At 38.4% G+C, this 21,723-nt stretch overlaps 1 protein-coding gene and 1 pseudogene across 1 annotated transcript; both read left to right on the forward strand.

Moving 5' to 3' along the window:
* The first annotated feature begins 1,145 nt into the window (after positions 1 to 1,145).
* Positions 1,146 to 14,669, forward strand: LOC113143108 (olfactory receptor 146-like; annotated as a pseudogene).
* A 2,427-nt stretch (positions 14,670 to 17,096) lies between these two features.
* On the forward strand, positions 17,097 to 21,113 carry LOC113143345 (olfactory receptor 6C4-like). Its single transcript, XM_026328925.1, has 2 exons — positions 17,097 to 17,197; positions 20,267 to 21,113. The coding sequence occupies exons 1-2, from the start codon at positions 17,097 to 17,099 to the stop codon at positions 21,111 to 21,113; spliced, it is 948 nt and encodes a 315-aa protein (XP_026184710.1).
* Positions 21,114 to 21,723: the final 610 nt, after the last annotated feature.

Consider the following 21,723-nt stretch of genomic DNA (forward strand, 5'->3'; position numbering starts at 1 on the left):
ATGACAACATACAGCTAAACATGTCATCGCTGGTCAGATTGGGGAGGGGTCCAAAGAAAATTATGGAATCCGACATTGTTTTGGCAAAATTACACACCGACTCAACATTAATTTTAGTGACCTCTGATTGGCGTAATCAGGTGTCATTGCTGCCAACGTGAATAACAATCTTACAATATTTATGATTAGCCTTAGCCAGCAGCTTCAAATGTCAGATGTCACACGCTCTGGCCCCAGGAATACATTTGACTATAGTCGCTGTGTCTCTAGCTTCACGTTTCTGACTATAGAATTGCCAATTATCAGAGTCGGTTTCTCAGTGGTTGTGGAAAAAATCATATTAGAAACGTGAACAGGCAGGTTTCTGGTTAAAAACTATTCATACCTACTACATATATTAAACAGGTTTAAATCGACTCAAATTGCAATACATGGGTCAATAAACTATCCTATTTCTGCATCATTTAAGCAGCATGTTGAAAGCGTTGTAACTATGCTTAATGATGTATTTTTTTCCCAACACAGCTGAATTTTCTTCAGAAGTCAGGAAAAGGCTGGTTGCTGCCTTCTTACAGAAAGAAAAATGACAGCGTGTATTTTGTTCTTGTTACTGTCTTCAATGTCAGTCTTAATAAAGAAAAAACAAGAAGACATGAAAATGTGTAATAGAGGGGAGATTTTCTTCAATCTAAATTTCAAATCCTACTAAGTATTCATGTCTCTCAGAAGAGGACAATGGTTTAAATTGAATAGTTTTTACACTGTGCCATAAAGAATTATTCTGTATTCCACTGACAATCGTAACAGCTGAGTCAGAGCTGATTGTATTAAACCACATATTGATGAAAGATACTATGAGGAAGTTTCATATAGAATATATTAGTATATGATTCCTAATCATGTGATGCAGCTTCCTGCCTTTCTGCTGTCTCTCAATGACAGAAGAAAAGTATAAATGATGAGGCTCTTATAGTACAGCTCATTTTAGGGAACTGCACACTTGATAGTATCTGAGGTGAGTTTGGTTAGAACAGTTTCCATCAGTCAGCTGTGTTATGTCTTATTATAAATTGTATTTGCTCTTTTTACATCTACTCAAAGTGATAATGGTCCCAAAAGTGAAAGCTGCTACCATATCTAATGTCACATTTGTTCGCCCTGCAAAATTTTATTTCAGTGGATTTTCCAACATCCCTCATGTTACATATTTTTTAATCTTCCTGTGTTTTGCCTATATCATGACTGTTGTTGGGAATGTCTTCCTAATGTCAGTGATTTACCTGGTCAGGACTCTTCATAGTCCTAAATACATGATTGTGTTCAACCTGGCTTTAGCAGATTTGTGTGGGAGCACTGCTCTCATCCCAAAAGTCTTAGACGTATTTTTGTTTGACAGGAGCGACATTGTCTATGAGGCTTGTTTAAGTTATATGTTTTTTTTCTATTTCTTTACAGATGTCCAGGCATGGACACTTGTCATTATGGCATATGACAGATTTATAGCAATTTGCTTCCCTTTAAGGTACCATAGTATTGTGACTAAACCAGCTATTGCTGCAATGCTGCTGTTTGTGTGGGTTGTTTTAATGAGTATATCAGCATGCATCGTTGGGCTACTTGATCATCATTCTTTCTGTGGCTCTTTGGCGATACAAAGCTTTTTCTGTGAGATGCGAACAATGAGGGGCATGGCCTGTGGTGACACATCTTTAATTTCAAATATTGCTTTTGTTAGCTTTGTTTTAAATCCCTGTTTACCTCCTATATTGATAGCATTGACATATATTTGCATTGCCATAGCACTGAGCAGGATTGCATCACGAAAGGAAAGACTAAAAGCTGCGAAAACCTGCACTTCTCATCTGATTCTAGTGGCTATTTGCTTTTCTCCCCTTTTGTACGACAATTTGATTTCCGACATTGATCGTGATGGCAGGATCATATGCAACGTTTTACCAGGCATCGTACCACCTTTACTCAATCCTATTTTATACTCTTTAAAGACAGAAGAAGTGATGAACTCTATCAAAAAACTTTGTAACAATATGCTGAGTAACATAACGATGTCTAAAAAGGTATTCACTGCTATGCTGACAAAGTGGAAAGTGTTAAAATAGCATTTACAAAGGTTTAAAATGTTTTACTGATTTCTTACTAGCCAGTTGCAGTCATGATGTGGTGTTTTGTCATTTATTGTATTTTGCTGCTGCAGTGGCCATGTATTTATCTGTTGTGCAAAATTAAATCAAACATGAATCTGTTAAGTCTGCACTGCTTAAGATATCACATATTTCAGAAAAATTCATTTTCACTTCCTCATCATTCACTGTTGTTTAACAATACTTCAACACCAGAGATGTAGATATATAAAATATATGAAATATATTTAAACATATGTGGTCAACATTTAGAAATTGGTTTTGAGGCATTTTGCCTTTATCTCAGTTGGATATTGACAGGCTGCTATGAAATGCCTTCATGTGCAACTTCCATGTGCATTAACACCTAAATGACACTCCATGACAACAGTCAGCACAGGAAATAAGGTTTTCAGAGCTTTTTCTCTGAAACTGATGCTATGAGAGCAGTTCGAGTGACCTGAGACAGCAAAGTTGCAGGTTGGACAGCTAAACAATGAGCTGAAACTAAATATAAAGCTCTGTAAAGCTGAGCTGCAGATTGAGATGGTACTTTTCATTATTTCATGTGTGTATATTAAACATTTATAATCACCATATGACTGACTATGCTGGAAATATATTTAATGTCACAGAAAACTTTAATGATGGATACTCAACTACATTATAGAAATAAGTACTGGAATAAGAATGTTCTCATAGCCCCATTGGTGCTACAGGTTTTTGCCACTAGTGATAGAAGTAGTCGCTTGTTATAGTGTCATAGAGTTAAGTGACTGCTCTCAGTATGGTTAGAAATATTGCCCAATTATTATAGTTAATAATTATTTTGGCATGGCCATTATAGCTGAGACACTACCCTAAAACTATTTGCATTTTTGTAGAGTTGATATTCTGTTTTATGATAATGAAGGATTTTTTGTTGTTGTTGAAGAGCACTAAGTATGACATGATACTATGATAGATTCAGGAGGTCTTTTGTGTCCACGGCCATAAGACTCCATAATTCCTCAATATAAACAATAACGCACAAGCACACACACACACACACACACACACAACCCCCCCCCCCAAATAAATAATTAGTTAATTACTTTATTACTTTATTAAATACTTTATGAATTACTATTCAGCAAATCACTCACCAGTATTCTGTGAATTTTTACCTCATGATGTGTATGTCATCTGTACAATTGAAACTGTCCCAGCAGGAAACATCAGGTTATTATGGTCATTGTCCCTTATTTGTGTCCCTTATATGTGTTGTGCTCAGATGCATCCAGTAATGTCTGTCATACACAGTTCTAACTTCTTCCCCAACGACTCGGCAGCAGACATTGCCAAGCACGTGTACGACAACTGGCCGATGGGTGAGTATTCCCACTCAGATAACTCAGCGATTGTCCCTTCCTTGAATAGTAGCTGTAGTTACAGAAGCATTTCTACTCACATGGTGAAGGTTTGTAAAAGTCCCTCTGTCTCTGTGATAAATAAAATCACCTTAAGGTGGTCCAGCCAAGAAGTACATTATTAAAAAACAAGTAAATTCAGGTCACTCAGACATTGATCAGTTACTTAAATGACAATGATGCGTGATGTGAAAGCAGCTCTATGGTGCTTTTGAGGCTCGTTCAGCTCCTTGATTTGGTGTTAGGTCATAGCTGAATTAGGAGCTATCTCACCCTTATGACAAGTGATGGAAGAAAGATTGAGATCTTTCACATAAGTAGAGATGACAATGTAAAACTAAAAATACACCATTACATTAAAAATCCTTCATTCAGAATCTACATAACTATAGAATATAAAAGTGTGTTATGTCAGTTTTCTCCCCTCACCGACGTTCCATCCTTCTCTCCAAGGAAAGGCTTGTTGTGCTCCTTTTTCAGCAGTGGTGTGAACGATCTCTCTGACAATTGCTGTCCAAGCAGAGAAATGAATGAAAATGTTAGTTGTCTTAATTCGCTTTTTACTCTTTCCTTAATTCTCTCTCTGCATTAAGTCCATTTTGCACAACAGAAACATGTACTCCTTCATCAGATTAAAAAAAATTTATAAAATGTTTTGTTTTATTTTATATTTTTCCAATGGAAGTAATTTTCCAAACTAAAGTAACATGTAGAATATTTTTAATATGAATCTTATATAGCTCATGATGACTCTAGACCTTGTTGATATACAGTATATTGGTGTTTAGTCTGATTGTGTAAACGGTTAGCTTCTAGCCAGTTCACGGTCACTCGCTGACAATGTCTTGTGCTTAACAGCAGCAGAACCTCCCTTATCATCGACAGACTGTATTTTTATTTTCTTTCTTCTGTGCTCTTTTCTTACTTCTTTCGTTGGTTTATAATTTAATGTAATCATTTCTTCTTTCTGAGGTTTTTTGCTTTAAAAGAATTGATTTGTAACAGCACTAGGTCTTAAACATATTGTTTATATTGATCAGGGTTCAAAATATGTACAGAGATAAACATTTTCAAACCAATTGTAAATAGCACTAATGCTCCTCCCTCCTCCAAACTTCAAAAATGGAATACATCTGTAAAGCAAATTTCAGCAGAGCTGAAAACCTAAAGATCCAAAAGGGCAGCTGCTGTTGAGTGACAGAATCCAGGTTGCCACCTGGAGACTGCTGTCTATGTTATTCTCATAGTCAACAACATTAATTAATGTTTGTTTCACATCACCCACATATGGGTTGTATTTTTATGAAAGCAATGTCTCATACACCAGATCCTGACAAAAGATGACACTTTGCAAGTGACACAAGTGATGCCATATGTACCAATGTCTGAGAGGGCCAGGCTGACCATGATGATGTACATGGGCTTCTGGAGACTGTGCTCCAAAGCGAACACAATTATCAGCAAGAGGTTTCCCACTATTGTGGTCACATAGAGGAAGAAGAAGAACCAGGCCACAAGGTGAAAATACTCTGATGGTAAACCTGGGAAACCCACAATATAAAACTCCCACAGACGTGTGTAGTTCTTATCCACCTGAAACATACTGATGTCATGTCCAGGCTCAACGGAAGTGACAAAGGAGTCAGTGAAACCAATATTCTACTAAAGATTTAATGAAATGTATGAAACCGACACAGAATAAGCTCAAAGTAAATGTAGGTCACAGGCGTATGTCAAAGGCAGCAATCAACAAATCAAAATACAAATAGCTTGCTAATCGGCACACACTCCAAACTCCAGTCCAAGCTCAAAACAAAAGCCAGCCGTCTCCGCCTCCTGTTGGTGTCTCTATTGGTTCGTGTCTCCTCTCCTTCTGTCTCATGGAGGGTCTCTCCTGTCCGTACGGGCACTGCCTCTCAAATCCGGCAAGCCCTGCCCAGAACAAGGTGTACAGCATCCCCAATCACAGCTTCCCACTCCAACTTCCTGGAAGACAATCAACCAACCAAAAACACCAAACAGCCACCAGACGGGGACCGTCACACTGAGTAAAAAGAAAAGAATAAGGCAGATGATACATCCAGTACAGTACAGCACATGCCCGAGTGTGAGTGTGTTTGCAGCATGTCATGAACTGAGCAGACACTGAGATGCATATCAGTGCTTACCTCTCTAGCTGGTCTCGATGATATGACGAACACAAACGGTGGCCTCTTGGATTTATAAAGATTTTTTTGACAGTGAAGTGCAAGTTGGTACAACTTTGTCCAGAGGAAGGAAAAATAAGACACTTAGGACTTAGGTTGTCTAAGCAGCCTGGTTAGAAAATGAGTAAAACAAAAAATAGTCCACTACAAATACCAGAACTGCATTCAAAGTCATACCTTAATTTCTTCTTTTGACTGTTGTCTTACCAGTCACCTATCCCTAGTGGTATGTTAGTTAGGATGAGTTAGTAGTTAGTCACCTATCCCTACAGCCTTGCTTATTTGAAACCCCTGACCAGCTGGAAAAATCACATTAGGGAATGTGGGTATGTAACATTTCTCTTAAGTATTCCTAAACAAGCAATCAAACCATTGACCAACAATGAATGCTGTAGGAGTACCCAGACCTGTAAATGTTACGGTTTACAAGCTTATGACCGATTTTGAATTTATTCTATGGAGTCTTGATTTAATTCAGAGTTGTTCATGGCTGCGTTTCATTGCACTGTGTTATGAATTCACTTGTTTCCTTAATTCACTGAAATGCAATATGAAATATAAACGTGAATAAGGTAAGTAGTTGTTTAGGGTTAATTGTATTTTTTTTGTTTAGTTTTGTTTTTTTTTTAAACCATGGTGCAGTGTGTTTAGTTAGCCAGTCTTGTTTGTGATGGCATTTGAAGTATTGAAAAGTAATTGAACAGTGCTTGAATGATATTGAAGTATGACATTTATGAATTCATCTTTCCTCTCAAATTCTTTTCAAGGGGCAATTTTCACCAGTTATAAACACGATACCAATTTATGTTGCTCATATTGCCCGATTTAGCGTTTGGGCTCTACAGGATGTCGTTATAATCTTATGTAGTATGTTGAATTATGTTCTTTTTGTTTGTTTTGTTTTGTTTTAAAAACTGAAACACACTCCGATTTGGTATGAGAAGCCAGCTTGGATGTTTACAGATGCTCTGCTAGTGATTCTGCATGAATTGTAATCACAGTGCTCAAAAAGTTTATTCCCTCATTAAACAAAGACAAATAGATATTTATTTAATGCTAATTGTTCCTATTACAGTTATCCAGGTCATGAAGAACTTTGTAACTACATGAGGTAATGTAATACAATGTCTAACAACTTAACTCCCCCATCTACCCACCCCCACCCTTCAAAATCCCCTCTAGAATGTAACCTGCAGTCTGGGACGAAGTGTTTACCACTCTATTCAGTATGTGTCATCATCCTGCAAGGGCGCGATCGACAAACAACTCATTAACAGCCTCATTAGGCAGACTTGTTCCAACTGCCAACAAGGGAGTAAAGAATAGTTTAGTTGTTAACTTCTTCCTCATGAGAAGTGCAAGAAGCAAACAATCCCAGAGAAGAAGTCAAAAGAAATAAAAACTATGAAACACCTGGTCCCACAAAGTTTTTGGACATGCAGTATTACGTTACGTTTTTTTTTTTACTGCCATTGAAGTAATGGCTTATTTCTGCATATTAGTACATTAAAACATTTTTAATTTGAGCTTTATGTATATTTGCACTTCTGAGTAGTTTTCAGCTGTCTGTTATTTTTAGGTTTAGGTCAATAGTAAGTTCTTAGTGGGATATTATCCTTTTGTTTAGTGCCCAAAGGTCATGACAACAAATAAAAGTATGTGAAATGATGGTCAATCAAGTGTCATCTTTAGGTTTAGCTCCCATTTTAGTATGATGGTCAAGTGCAACACCTTTATCGCTTGACTGTCATTCTCACATTTTGTATTAATCAGTTAATCATTAATATTAAAGAACAAGGAATTGATATGCTTTGTCACTTTGAGCCATGACCACTTTTTGTACTGTCTGACAAAGCCAGCAGGAGCTCAGGAAAGTTGGTATTGTGGTCACAGTGCTAACTTAGGGCTACTGTTTGTCTTGATGGAGTCTGCTGAATATCAGAATATTTACTTCTCACGCAGAGAAAAATCGAAGTGCACCAGAATGTCCTCTCTGCTTATTGGTCAGATGTGTCTGCTGCAGGGACAAAAAAGTAAATACATGAAAAGGATCCTGTTTTGTGTACTACTGCATGGTTCTGTGAGATTTGAGAGAGTTTCCCAATCGAGGGTAACCTGGATTAGTTGTCACCCTGTTGATTGTTTATTACATTGTTAGCATTTACTACTTTAGGCAAATCATATAGTTTGAAACTGAATCATGGCACTGTTCTGCTACTGCATGTGCAACATACAATGCAATAGCTGGACTGTCTATTGATGTCAGTTCCAAAATTGTGTTATATACTATGAATTCTGCATTGGCTTCCATTTGAATAGTCTGAGAATATGTCATAAGTCATTTGCATGTGTGAGTATATATAAAAAAGGGTTTGAGAAGTGGCTTACATAGTATAGACACGGGTATCTGGCATTGGCCCTGTTTGTCATGTGTGCCATCACCTCCGATGGGAGGAGAAAAACGCTGGGATAGACTCCCTGGTGGGGATAGGGTCCACCTAAATCCTTAAGAAGGACCGTAAGGTTGGAGTCCATTCCTGTAGACGTACAGGATAAAGTCCCGAGGAAGGGTGCCTCTGGGGGGTGTTGGTTCGCCCCTGAAGACCCTCATTGAACACGCTAAAATCATAGTACCCACGGCTCCATAAGAGCCGGTAAGTGGTGAGTTAAGGTAAAGGTATAAGAGAATATAAAAATAAAAGCAGGTTCAGTTACCGCTAAGTTTCTATTGTTTCAATTTTTTGGTCTATATATATATATATTTGTACAGTTGGTTAAAGTGTGCGGTGTCAGTGTCCTGCAATCGGTCTGGAAACCTGACGGTGATAACACAAGTCCCCTGTCTGTTGAAGCAGCACGGAGAAGTGGGTAAAGCAAATTTAAGAATGTATGTGTGTGTTCTAACAGAGTGAAGGGACAGAGGAAAAGTGAGGAGAGCAGCAGAGAAGAAAGGGGGGACAAGTAGATGTTGGCCTTGGCCCAACATCTACTAAGAGAAAGCAGATAAGAAAGTGTAACAAAGAGGGGACAGAGCTAAAGGAGTAGGGACAGAGTGTGACTGAGTGATTAATTGTGCTCACAACAAAGAGGTGCCTCTGACAGGAGGGAGAGAGGCAACGCCACCCACTGTAAGTGCTTTGTTTTAGACTGTAAACAGCAGAACACTGGAGAAGCATGGCATTAAACTGAACTGGGTAGAAGCCTTGCCTGCCGCCCTCATGGCTATGCGCACCTCACCAGGGTCAAAGACCCACTTGAGTCCACATGAGTTGCTGACTGGTTGGCCAATGCCTGGTCCTCCCAGGTAATGTCCTGGGGTTCCTGGGTTGGATGTGTGGCAAATTGATTGTGACAAATATATGAAAGCACTAACTAGTGTCTTAAAAAGTCTGTCTGTGCAGGTCAAGTGAGCTGAAGGGGACCAGCCGGCAACTCCTGAGTTGACTCCAGCTGTAAAGGTAGGGGACTGGGTACGAGTGAAGGTCCACAAGAGAAAATGGGCTGAACCCAGGTGGACTGGACCTTTTGAAGTGGTGGAGACTACTTCCCACTGGGTTCAGGTAAAAGGTAAAGCTGGAGCAAATTGGCACCACCTGACACATTGTGTACCTGCCCCTCCGCCCTCACAGACTTTAAGTGAGGTTAGAACTGATCTGGCTAATATCGGGGAGGGCTCAAAACAAAAAGATAGGCCAAATTGACTCCTGTATTGAACACAGCAAATCCAGCCCGTCCCAGAACCATGGCCACTAGAACTAGACCATGACACCCTTTCAGGCACCCAGGACTTTGCGGGGCCAAAAAGGGGTTGATAAGGAGCCTGTTAAAATAATAAGTGTAGCCTATAATAATAAGTATAATAAATAAATAAAATAAATGAATAGTAGTGAGTAAAAACAAATAGTAACTGAATATAAGGAAATAAAATGCATACTAAATTAGAAAACCTAATCACCAGTAACACAAAATTGATGCGTCAATGCATCAAGAATTTAAAAAAAAGGAAAATTAGAAAAATGGAAAAACAAATATGGCTTTTCGGGGAAGTTAAACTGTGAAGGCTGTAGAAAGTGAGTGAAGGACATAGTAAGACTAAGGGAAATCAGTAGGATCAGAGAAAAGAAGGGCTGTTTGCAGCACAAGAATGGTTAAAGAAAGTTAGAATGGACAGAGAGGGAGAGAGAGAAAGGAAGGAGAAGAGAGACAGAAGCAAATAGAAAAACAGGTAAAAGCCTTTTCACCAACATTGTATTTAGGGCAAACTGTTGAATTTACAGATGAACAAACAATGCCATGCTGTAGACCACCTCCTCATCCTAATAATCCACCACCGGCTTAGCTTCCTCTGTACACTCAGGGAGAAGAGGGTGCTGTCGGTGGAGCAATATTTCCTCCCACAGCTCCTTCTGATCCTGTGCCTCGGCCTCAACCTCCTTATGCAGAAGACAGTGAGGGAGTGTTGGCTTATTTTAACAGACTGAAAGAGGTGTTTAACACTCACAGTGGAATATCAGTACCTGAAGGTGCTGCACAAAATGGGGATGGGCCTTATGCACAGCAGTTAAAGAATGCCTTCTTTAATGGCTTCAAACCTGAAATTTCAGGATTTATTCGAAAGAATCAAATTGGTTGGCAAACTTGTGTCCTAACAGAGACGAAGAATTATGCTGTGCATGTGACCACTGTTCTCCAACAAAGAGCAAAAGCACAAAATAAAGTTAGAAAAACAGCTGAAGTGTTTTTCACTGACTATGATAATGAAATGGTTTCTGAGTGTTATTTTCAGGGGACTTAAATTATGTTTTAAGAAAAAGAACAATGCAAAACAGAAACCATAGCTCTGCTTAATTTTCTAGCAGAACAGGGACACAGAGTGAATAAGAACAAACTACAGTTGTAAAAAAAAAAAAAAAAAGATCTTTCACAGCAAGGGAGAGCTCTAGACTGAGACAGAAAAGAAGCAATGCTTAAAGCACCAAAACCACAAACTAAAAGACAGATGATGTTTTTCTTAGGTATGACAAACTTCTGCAGAGCATGGATACCAAACTATTCAGAGCTGCCTAGTCCATTGTTGAAATTGATTGGCAACGTAGAAAATCTTCTTCTTCTTTTCCTTTCGGCTGCTCCCTTCAAGGGTCGCCACAGCGAATCATCTGCCTCCATTTAACCCTATCCTCTGTATCCTCCTCACCCACACCAACTATCCTCATGTCCTCCTTCACTACATCCAAGAACCTCCTCTTTGGTCTTCCTCTAGGCCTCCTTCCTGGCAGCTCTAACCTCAGCATCCTTTTACCAATGTATTCACTGTCCCTCCTCTGAACATGTCCAAACCATCTCAATCTGGCTTCCCTGGCTTTTTCCTCAAAACATCTAACATGAGCTGTCCCTCTGATGTACTCATTCCTGATCCTATCCATCCTCGTCACTCCCAGAGAGAACCTCAACATCTTCAGCTCTGCTACCTCCAGCTCTGCCTCCTGTCTTTTTCTCAGTGCCACTGTCTCTAAACCAGACAAGATTGCTGGTCTCACCACTGTCTTGTCCACCTTTTCTTTCATTCTTGCTGACACTCTTTTGTCACACATCACACCTGACACTTTCCTCCACCCGTTCCAACCTGCTTGCACACGTCTCTTCACTTCTTTTCCACACTCTCCGTTGCGCTGGACTATGGCAACTTATAAAATAACATGACTAAAATTGCAGAAAAAGCCTTTAATGATCTTAAAAAGACCCTGACCAGCACCTCTGTTTTAGGACTGCCTAACCATGAAAAATGTTTTATGCAAACTGTAGATTGTACAAATTGTCACATGACTTCAGTGTTGACTCAGCCTTATGGGGACAAAAACAGGCCTATAGCTTATTGTTCCACCCAATCGGATCCAATAGAAAGAGCAATGTATGTATTAAAGCTGTTATTGCAGCCTCCCTGACAGTCCAAGCTTCAGCTAACATCACGTTGTTCCATCCTCTGACACTAAAGGTTCCACATGCGGTCTCTGTCCTGTTGTTGCAAAACAAGATAGCATACATGTCACCAGCTAGACATCTGTCTACATTGTTTTCACAGCCACATCTCACTATTGAACGATGTACAACCTTTAATCCTGCTACATTAATGCCAACAGCTGAGGATGGTGGGCCACGATTGTATTGTTGAAACTGAGAATAGAGTGTTGCCCAGGGTTGACCAAACTGACACATCTTATAAAGATGCTGAAATGACAATGTTTGTAGATGGATCTTGTAAAAAAAAAAAAAAAAAAAACAACTCAGACTGATCTAATTCTATAGGATTTACTGTTTGTAACGCTTAAAGATGCTTTTAAAACTGAATCACTACCATCTCATTTATCATTGCAGCCAGTGAGACTTATTACCTTAACAGAAACTTCTATATTAGGAAAAGTAAAAGTAGTTCATATCTACACTGATAGCAATTATGGATTTTCAACTGTACATGTGTTTGCTCAGCAGTAGAAGAACAGAGGAATGATCACATCATCTGGTAAGCCCATCACACACAAAGATCTTATTTTACAGCTGTTAGATGCTGTGTAGCTTCCTAAAAAGGTTGCTAATTGTAAGAGCGATACAAATGTGACAAATAGATATGATTTCTTTTGGTAATTGTAAAGTTGACGAAGTTGCTAAATCAGTAGCACAGAAACCACTGCCTTTACAAGCTACAGTTACAGTTGAACATCTTGATGAGCAGATATTTAAAGACATACAGAACAGTGAACCTTAGAAATGAAAAGACTCATGGGTAACAACAAAAACAAAGAGAAAACAGTGTAAATTAAATGGCAATAACATTTGAAGATGTAAAGATGAAAAGTAGTGTTACCTAAAACTTTATTTAGATACGCAGTTGTACTGACGCATGCTAATGTGCATACGTCAGCAGGAGGGATGGTTGATCAGTAAACAGTGTTTACAACATGCGGTTTTACAAACTACTCTAAAAAATGTTGTCAACAATGTGAAATTTGTGCAAAAATAATCCACAGGGACAGACTGTGACAAGAAATAGTGGAAAGTTTCCACTATCTGAAGATCATTTTCAACACATCTGCATGGATTTAACTAAAATGACTAAATGACGGTGAGGGAAAGAAATACTGTGTAGTGATCAGTGATGCATTACCCAAATGGACAGCAGCTAAAACACACTGACAACTACTATTATTCCCAGATTTGGAATTCCAGAGAATCTATTGTGATAATGGTACATATTTTATAAACCAGGTAATTAAATATTTTACAACAATTTTATCATCTTCAAAGTCAAAACCATTCATTAAGTAGGATGGTCACATGAGTGAGACCATTACTGATTACATGGCAAAAATGTTGAATAATAAAAATGTTGTAAATGTATTAATGCACAACAGGAGGGTCCTAAGCATGAACCAGACTCCAGAGTGAATGCAGGAGACTGGATCTTCGTAAAAATCATCAAGAGGAAATGCTGGTATTCTCTGTGCTGGGAAGGACCTGACCAAATACTGTTGTCCGCACCCATGGTTGTGAGAATTGCTGAAAGACCTTCTTGGATTCATTTAACACAATGTAAATAGGTAAAAGTACTGTCTGAGTAATTCTGTCAAACCAGCAGGGACTCACTCTAAACTCCAACTAACCTGTGGTGAAGTCTTGGTGTTTACGTACCTCTGTATTGGCTATGCTTTGACTAAAGTGGCCACAGTTCAAGAAAGAGTGAAGGCTTTGAAAACCTGCACAGCTCATCTTTCATTAGTGGCAATCTAATTTCTCCCAATAATAATCACTTTTGTCTACTTGGGAAATATACATCCAAACGCCAGGATTATAAACCTCTCTCTGACTTCTGTCTTTCCTCCTACATTGAACCCAATCATTTATGTTCTTCAGACAGAGGAAATCAAAAAATCTGTGAAAAGCTTGTTTAAAATCAGAGTGGGTTCCAAAATTGCAATTTAACAATAATAATGTGAGTGATATTTTGAGTGTTTTTATTTGGCATAATTTGCATTGACATAAACTAACTGTTACAAATAGTACTGCATTTTTAATATAATGGCAACACATATGCATAAATATGAAACTTGTATTCATCAATGAAATAACATTTGTTGTAGAACCACTACTTTGTTATATTATACATGATTGCTACCCACATGTTAGTTGCTACTTGTGTAACAAAGATGAACACAAAAAGCTACTGATAAGGCTTTAGTGATGATGTATGCATCTTCTTGTTTGCGAGATATTTTGCAAAATTAACTTTTTCTACAAAGTGCTAACAGTAATCTTCCATGTGAAATATTTAAAATGCAAGTGAAATTGCAAATAAAATACAAATTAAACTTTAATATATTTAATAGAATGTGAAAGGTTAATTTTGAAAATTGGAGAGTGTTTTCTCCAATTTGTCATTACCATTACACTCACTGCAGTTGGCCTTCTCATGAGATATTACTACTATAAATCTGTGGTTATTAACAGCTATTTCTGTCACTACAGTATGATAGACGAACTAATCTGTGATGACAAAAGCCCCCGTTTTCTCATTGGTTAATTCTTACCAGTTCTTATTCTTTGGATTCCACTGATATTTATCTTGTTAAGTTATGCATGTGTTGGTTATGAATTGTCTAAAGTAGCTACAGTTCAGGAAAGAGTGAAGGCCTTTAAAACCTGCACAGCTCATCTTTCTTTAGTGGCAGTTTTTTTTCTACCAGTTATGATGACATATATATTTGAACCTGTACATCCAAATGCCAGGATCACAAACATGTCTCTGACTTCTCTTTCCTCCAATGTTGAATCCAATTATATATGTTTTGCAAACACAGGAAATCAAATTATCAGTGAAAAAAATATTCAAAATCAAACAGCAACATAAAATCACAGGGATGTAATGACAAAATGACCATTAGTGTATATTGTATATCTCTTTATATCTGTTTAGGATTTCATGTCCATCAAAACAAAAGTCATGTGCCACAGTGTGAACTAAATGATAATAGAAACTTTGCTGTGGTTTGCAAACCCGTTTCTTATGCCTTATAAATTTTAGAAGAAGCAACATGTGTATATGTGATAAAAGTGTTGAAATTGGTGAGATAAGGTATGATTGATATCACTTTATAGAAAGGTTTATTGATTTGTTTCACCTTTACTTCATGATGGTTATACCTCATCATTACAGTCTACTTAAAAACACTAATTTTGTACGTCCTACGCATTCCATAAGTGGGTTTATTGACATACCTTATGTGAAGTATTGGTATGTCTTTGTTTCTTTTCTAATATAGTTTCAGTGTTGGGAAACACAACTGTGATAGCTGTAATATGTTTGGATCATAATCTAAGAACTCCAAAATATTTGGCAGTTTTTAATCTAGGATTTATGGACTTGATTGGTAGCTGCTTTGGAGCCGAAGGTTTTTGACATTTTTCTGTTTGACCATCCCTACATCCCATATACTGACTGCTTGACATTCTTGTTCTAATTCTAATTTCTAATGCCTGTACTGAAGAAACCCATGAAACAATCATAACGGTGGAGGAAAAAGTAAGTGAACACTGGTGTTGATAGCTAGTTGAACCTCTTTTGGCAGCACTGACTTCAAGCAAGGGATTTCTTTAGGTTTGAGTCAAACCTGTACAGAAATGCTTCAGCTCAGACATTTTGGTGGGATGTCCGGTGTAAGAAGCTCTTTTTAGGTGATTCAACAGTGTCTCCATTGGGTTAAATATTTCAAGATAACTTTGTATTGCTTTCTAGCTTAAAGCAGATCAACTACTCTTGATCTTGGTCTTTAGAGATGGTTTTCATCAGTAGATGTTTCTTGTGATTATGCTCCATAACTTTTCTGCAAAATGTGATATAGCAGTGAGAATGGTGCTGCATCAATCAATATAAATTTATCTTTTTGATACCAATAGCAAAACCTTCGAATTTCGAAAAACTGATCGAATTGTGGCTGAGTTGGTCCCATTGCTCTCCAGCTTCCTAGACTATACTACTAAGATACAACCTCAGTATTATACAGTTTTAAAGCTTATGAAATATAATGTGAATAATATAATATGAATAATAGATGAAATATAAATGAAATATAATGTGAATAAAATCAGATTAAACAAGGATTCATCTTTATTTGTTATCTAAATGGACTTAGGTTACTGCTGATATGTCAAAAAGTCATTTTCTAGCCAAGACAAACGTACTCTGCAGAGCAAAAATTTTTTAGCTTAGAGGTAAAGGGCAGGGCACCCTTTAATGAGTATCCATTCTCACATTTGGGCTTTTTATACAGAGAAAACCAACTGGAAACATCTATTAGGTTATAAATAATATGGTGTATTATCTTGTATTATTCAACACGTTTATAAGCATCCATATAGTACAACAACTGTTGCTTTGTCCCAGAATTCGACCCTAAAATGCAAAGTGGATAACCATACCCACACCACAGACCAGTTTTTCACGAAAATCAACATCATAACCTGGACATTTGCCACTGGACATTGAAGATAAATGAATTTTCATTGTTGCACTATACTATGTCGAGATCATGATCATCAGACACCCCCCTCCCTTGTAGGCAAATACACCCCCCTGTGTGTAGATAATTATACATTTTTATAGTGAAATAACTTCAAAACTTTAGCAAACTAGCACCTTTTTACTTGTTTGCTAATTCATCTAAGCAAAATATGTAAAAATTAGCACATTTTATCACAGAAGTTGATAATTTCCCAAAATTTGTAGAGCAGTGTTACCTGTCAAAGAAGTAGTAAATGATACCTCCTAACTCATTTCATTAATTGCACTTCACGTTTGCATATTACTGACTGCCGGTCATGATCTTGAGTGTATTGTGTGTTTTGGTGACTTGGTTGTTACAGTATGACTTTTAACACTTAAGCCAAATACAATTTTCTGTGGTCATTTGACAAATGTAAATCTAATATTCACTCTTCTTTGAACTCCATTTTTTAGCTCCATCAACATTTGTTGCTAAATGGTTTACTATGTTCACCAATTTTTTGTAAATGTATTTGTTGTGTATCGATGATACAAGGGACCTCTCTGCATTTTCACATGATTGGTTGTAATATGTCTTGTTATGGTGGAGTGGCTCACAAACAATGAACCCAGGGGAACATATGCTGGCTGTATTTGGCAGACATATAGAGGAGGGCTGTTTCTCATGGCAGCAACCTCTCTCAACAAAGTTAAAGCCTTGACAGAACCTTAAAACCAAATACTGAGAGACAAGCTCACTGCACTGTACATTAGAAAACACAGAGGCTGCTTCTCTCTATAAATCACTGTTATGGACATATTTGCTGGGGAGTTTATGGGGTTTAACATGACTTTTATACGTCCTACATATTTCATAATAAGTGGGTTTATTGGTATACCTAATATCAGTTATTAGGCCCGAGCAGGGACCAAGGTCCCAGCGCAGGGACTATTATAATCGCTCAATGGGCAAGGGACGAATAAGCGGGGGGGGCGGTTTCTGGCATCATTTTCTGTCTCCCCGCACCCCACCATGACGTTACTGGGCGTTAGACGTTTCCGAAAATGTATAGTGTGTCGCTGTCGCGCGGCCGTGGGCCTGGAAACTGCTAGGATTATTATTTTTTTTTTTTTTTTTTTTTTTTTTTTTTTTGTTATTATTCTTCTTTGACCTTTACGGCCTTATTTGACCCCCTGAACGTGTGTGAAAACTCACCAAACTTTGCACCCCCCTCAGAATCGCGTCACAATTTGATATTTTATGGGTTTCATGAACGACCTCAAAAGAATGGCTCTGCGGCGCCCCCGACAGAGGTCGAGATACATTGGGCCTATGGGAGGTCATGTGACACTTTTTTCATCGCACGGTCGCCGGCTTTGGCATGTTTATTCTTCATGTCAGGCCAAGCAAGAAAGCTTATCGTGTCCCGGTCGTGTGACCGACAGGAAGTCCACCAGCTGGGGGTTTATCTGGAGGTCACTGAGTTCGTTGATTTTGCTCACCTCGTATTCTTTCGAACTCCTCCTTGGGTTTTTGACCGATCGAGCTCATTTTTGGCCAGCGTCACCTAGACCCATGGGGCTGCAAAAGTTATCCAAATTCTTTGAATAAGTATTACGGTTTTCCTTTGGCGGGCGCTGCAATTTGGCCTAGGCTTTTGGCTCGCCGCCAGTTCTTCAACTTGTAATAACTCTCACACGCATGGTCGGATTGGAATCGGACCAATTGATGAATTGTAGACCCCGGGGGCCTGAGTCCAGGTGATTGAACAAAATCACTGTAGGCCCTATAGCGCCCCCTATATAACAATGTGAATATTTGCATAAATTTGTATTGAGAAATACACATTTAGTTTGTCAGAAATGGACCAAAGTTTGCACACAAATCCTTTAGGGCATTCTGAGCAAAAAAGCCAATGAGAGCCATGCTCTATTTTCCACGCTCTTGCCTTGGAGATGACACACACCCACCATTCATTTCCTATGGGTGTTACACTTAAAGATGCAAATGCTGTGTTGTCACATTTGAATCACTTACACTCCCTGCAGGCCTGAACCCACGTGACCGATCAAAGTCACAATAGGTGCAGTGGCGCTGCCTTTGTACGGGCCTTCAAGTTTGAATGTGTGTCTGTATGTGCCTGTATCACTGATGTGACCTCTGCAGCGGTTAAAATCCCACACACACCTCACCTTTCCAGGAGACTGCTGCCGTCCTGCATTTGTGTGTGTCTGTATGTGTGTCTGTAAGTGTCTGTATCACTGTGGCCGTAGAGATGTGACCTCTGCAGCGGTTAAAATCCCACACACCTCACCTTTCCGGGTGCAAATTGTCCTGTCACTTAAAAGGCTCCCAGTGGATCCACAGTTTGACTTTGGCATTGAATAAATCTTGTGTTTTCTGAGAGACAACACTCTTTTCACTGTGATGTTGTGAAAAAATGTGAGGTTTTCATCTGTACTGTGACCTGGAGACTTATTCTGTTAATGTCTTAATATGTGTATCAGTGTGTTTTTGTGTCTCAGGACATCTGGAAATGTGTGTTTACAACTGTTGCAATGTCAGAGTCTCTGTAGTGTTTTTACTGTTTTGAACAACAGACTTTTGACTTCAGTGTTGTTTGGGAGCACGTCCTCGGTTTTGCCAAAAGATGGCAGCAGAGCTCTATGTACCACATTCTTTCTGTGACATCCAGCATTGCTTTTCAAAGGGAGTTTTAAACCAAAAGATGCACATGTTGTGTACTTCCACTTACTTTGTCAGAAATGGACCAAATTTGGCACAGACATCCTTTAGGGCATCCTAATCATAAAAGCAAAGGGAGTTTTAAACCAAAAGATGCACATGTTGTGTACTTCCACTTACTTTGTCAGAAATGGACCAAATTTGGCACAGACATCCTTTAGGGCATCCTAATCATAAAAGCCAATCGGACCCATGCCTTCTGAAATCAGCCATTGGCCACTCAGAATCACAGTTTGGTCTTGGTATTAAATAAATCTTGTGGTTTTATAAGAGACAAGACTCTTTTCACTATGATGAGGTGAAACATTTGACTTTTTCATCTGAACTGTGGCCTCTGCATCCTGTGACTTAAAGTGACACAGTAGAAGGCAATACGGCCAATATGCAACATTGTAAAATATCAAAATGATTTCATGTTAAAAATGACAGACTCCACAACAAGTTCAACTGTTTCACTAACTCAACTTTATAATGTACAAAATACAGAAACAAAAGTAACTCATTTATTCCTTCAGCAGAGACTACTGGTGTAGAGGAAAAACTCCCTTTTACAGAAGAAAATCTCTGAAAAACCCAGGCTCAGGAGATGGGCACTATATGCCTCAACAAGACAAAGAAAAACACTGTAAATGACAGAGTCCACAACAATTTCAACTATTTCATTAAGTCAACTTCATTATGTGCAAAATACAGAAACTAAAGCAACCAATTCATTCCTTGAGGACTGACTATTGGTGTAGAGGAAAAACTCCCTTTAATGGAAGAAAACCTCTGACAAAGTAGAGGAAAAACTCCCTTTAACGGAAGAAAACCTCTTGACAAAGAGGAGGAAAAACTCCCTTTGACGGAAGAAAACCTCTGACAAACCCAGGCTCAGGAGATGGGCTCTGATGCTGTGTTGTCACATTTGAATCAATTACACTCCCCGCAGGCCTGAACCCACGTGACCGATCAAAGTCACAATAGGCTGCCTTTGTAAGGGCAATCAAGTTTGAATGTGTGTCTGTATGTGCCTGTATCACTGATGTGACCTCTGCAGCGGTTAAAATCCCACACACCTCACGTCTGTGTCTCGGTACGTCTGGAAGTGTGCAACTGTGCTTTCAACTGCTGCTGTTTCAGGTCGGCTGCGCGGTTTGAGCTCGTCTTCGGCCGCGGGTCGCTCGCGGGGGCGCTGTGCCGGGGGAGGCGGTCCGCTCGAGGCGAGGGCCGATCATCGCCGCTTGCGGCTATATTTATTATATCTTTCTCTTTTTTGTTTATATAATTTCAGTGTTGGGAAACACAACTGTGATGGCTGTAATATGCTTGGATCATAATCTGAGAACTCCAAAATATGTAGCAGTTTTTAATTTAGCATTTGCAGACCTGATCAGTAGCTCTGCTTTGGTGCCAAAGGTTTTTGACATTTTCCTGTTTGACCATTCCTACATCTCATATAATGACTGCTTGACATTCTTATTTTTCTGCTATGCCTGTGTTTCAATGCAGGCTCTTAATCTGGTTGCACTCTCTTATGACAGACTGATAGCTATTGTCCTCCCACTACATTATCAAGTGAAGGTGACCCACAGGTTCATGTTTTCTTTGATTGTCTCTTTCTGGCTCTTTGCCATAACAGTTATACTCATTGCAGTTGTTTTTCTGACGAGATATTCCTGCTATAAATCTGTGGTGATTAACAGCTATTTCTGTGATTACAGTATGATATACCAGCTAATCTGTGAAGACAAGACTCCCAGTTTTGTTATTGGTTATTTCTTACCAGTTCTTATTCTTTGGATTCCACTGATATTTATCTTGTTAAGTTATTCATGTATTGGCTATGCATTGTCTAAAGTAGCCACAGTTCAGGAAAGAGTGAAGGCCTTTAAAACCTGCACAGCTCATCTTTCTTTAGTGGCATTTTTTTTTCTCCCAGTATTAATCTCACTCACTATAAGTGAAATTATACATCCAAATGCTAAAATTATAAGCATGTCTCTGACTTCTGTCTTTCCTCCCATGTTGAATCCAATTATATATGTTTTGCAAACACAGGAAATCAAATTATCAGTGAAAAAAATACTAAAAATCAGATAGCAGCACAAAATCACAGTGAAGAAAGAAATGATAAAACTAATATTTGTGTATATTGTATATGTGTATATATTTATTTAGGATGTCGTCCATCAAAGCAAAATCAACAGCTATTGTTTAAAATATATGATTCGCTAATATTACAGAAATTATTTTGAATGTATAATAATTTATCTTTAAACCAAATAAGAATTTTAAATACCATTTCTAAAATAATATAATTGTATTGAATATGTAACTTTGGTACACATACTGGAAATAGGTTGATTGATGCTCATTGTTAATGAAAGGTTAAAAGAATTTGAACATGAAATTGAAAAACTATTGTACACTGAAGATGACACAGGCAAAACATTTTCTACCTGTATTAATGTGTCACAGTGTGAACTAAACAAATAGAAACATTTTGTTTATTTGGGTGCACAGACCCTCTTCTTTCTGCTCTTTTAATTTATGAGTGAAATCTTGCATGTGTACGAATGGCTGATGCAGCGGACCTTTTTTCAGCACTGTAGCCAGAAATGTGATTTTGGAGTTTTTACTTCCTGTTTTAATCATTGAAAAAAGGCTTTTCAATTGTGCCAGTGGCAGGTCAAAATTCAGACAAACATAA

This window comes from Mastacembelus armatus, chromosome 14 (assembly GCF_900324485.2).
Source record: "Mastacembelus armatus chromosome 14, fMasArm1.2, whole genome shotgun sequence".
In the NCBI taxonomy this organism is placed as follows: Eukaryota; Metazoa; Chordata; class Actinopteri; order Synbranchiformes; family Mastacembelidae; genus Mastacembelus; species Mastacembelus armatus.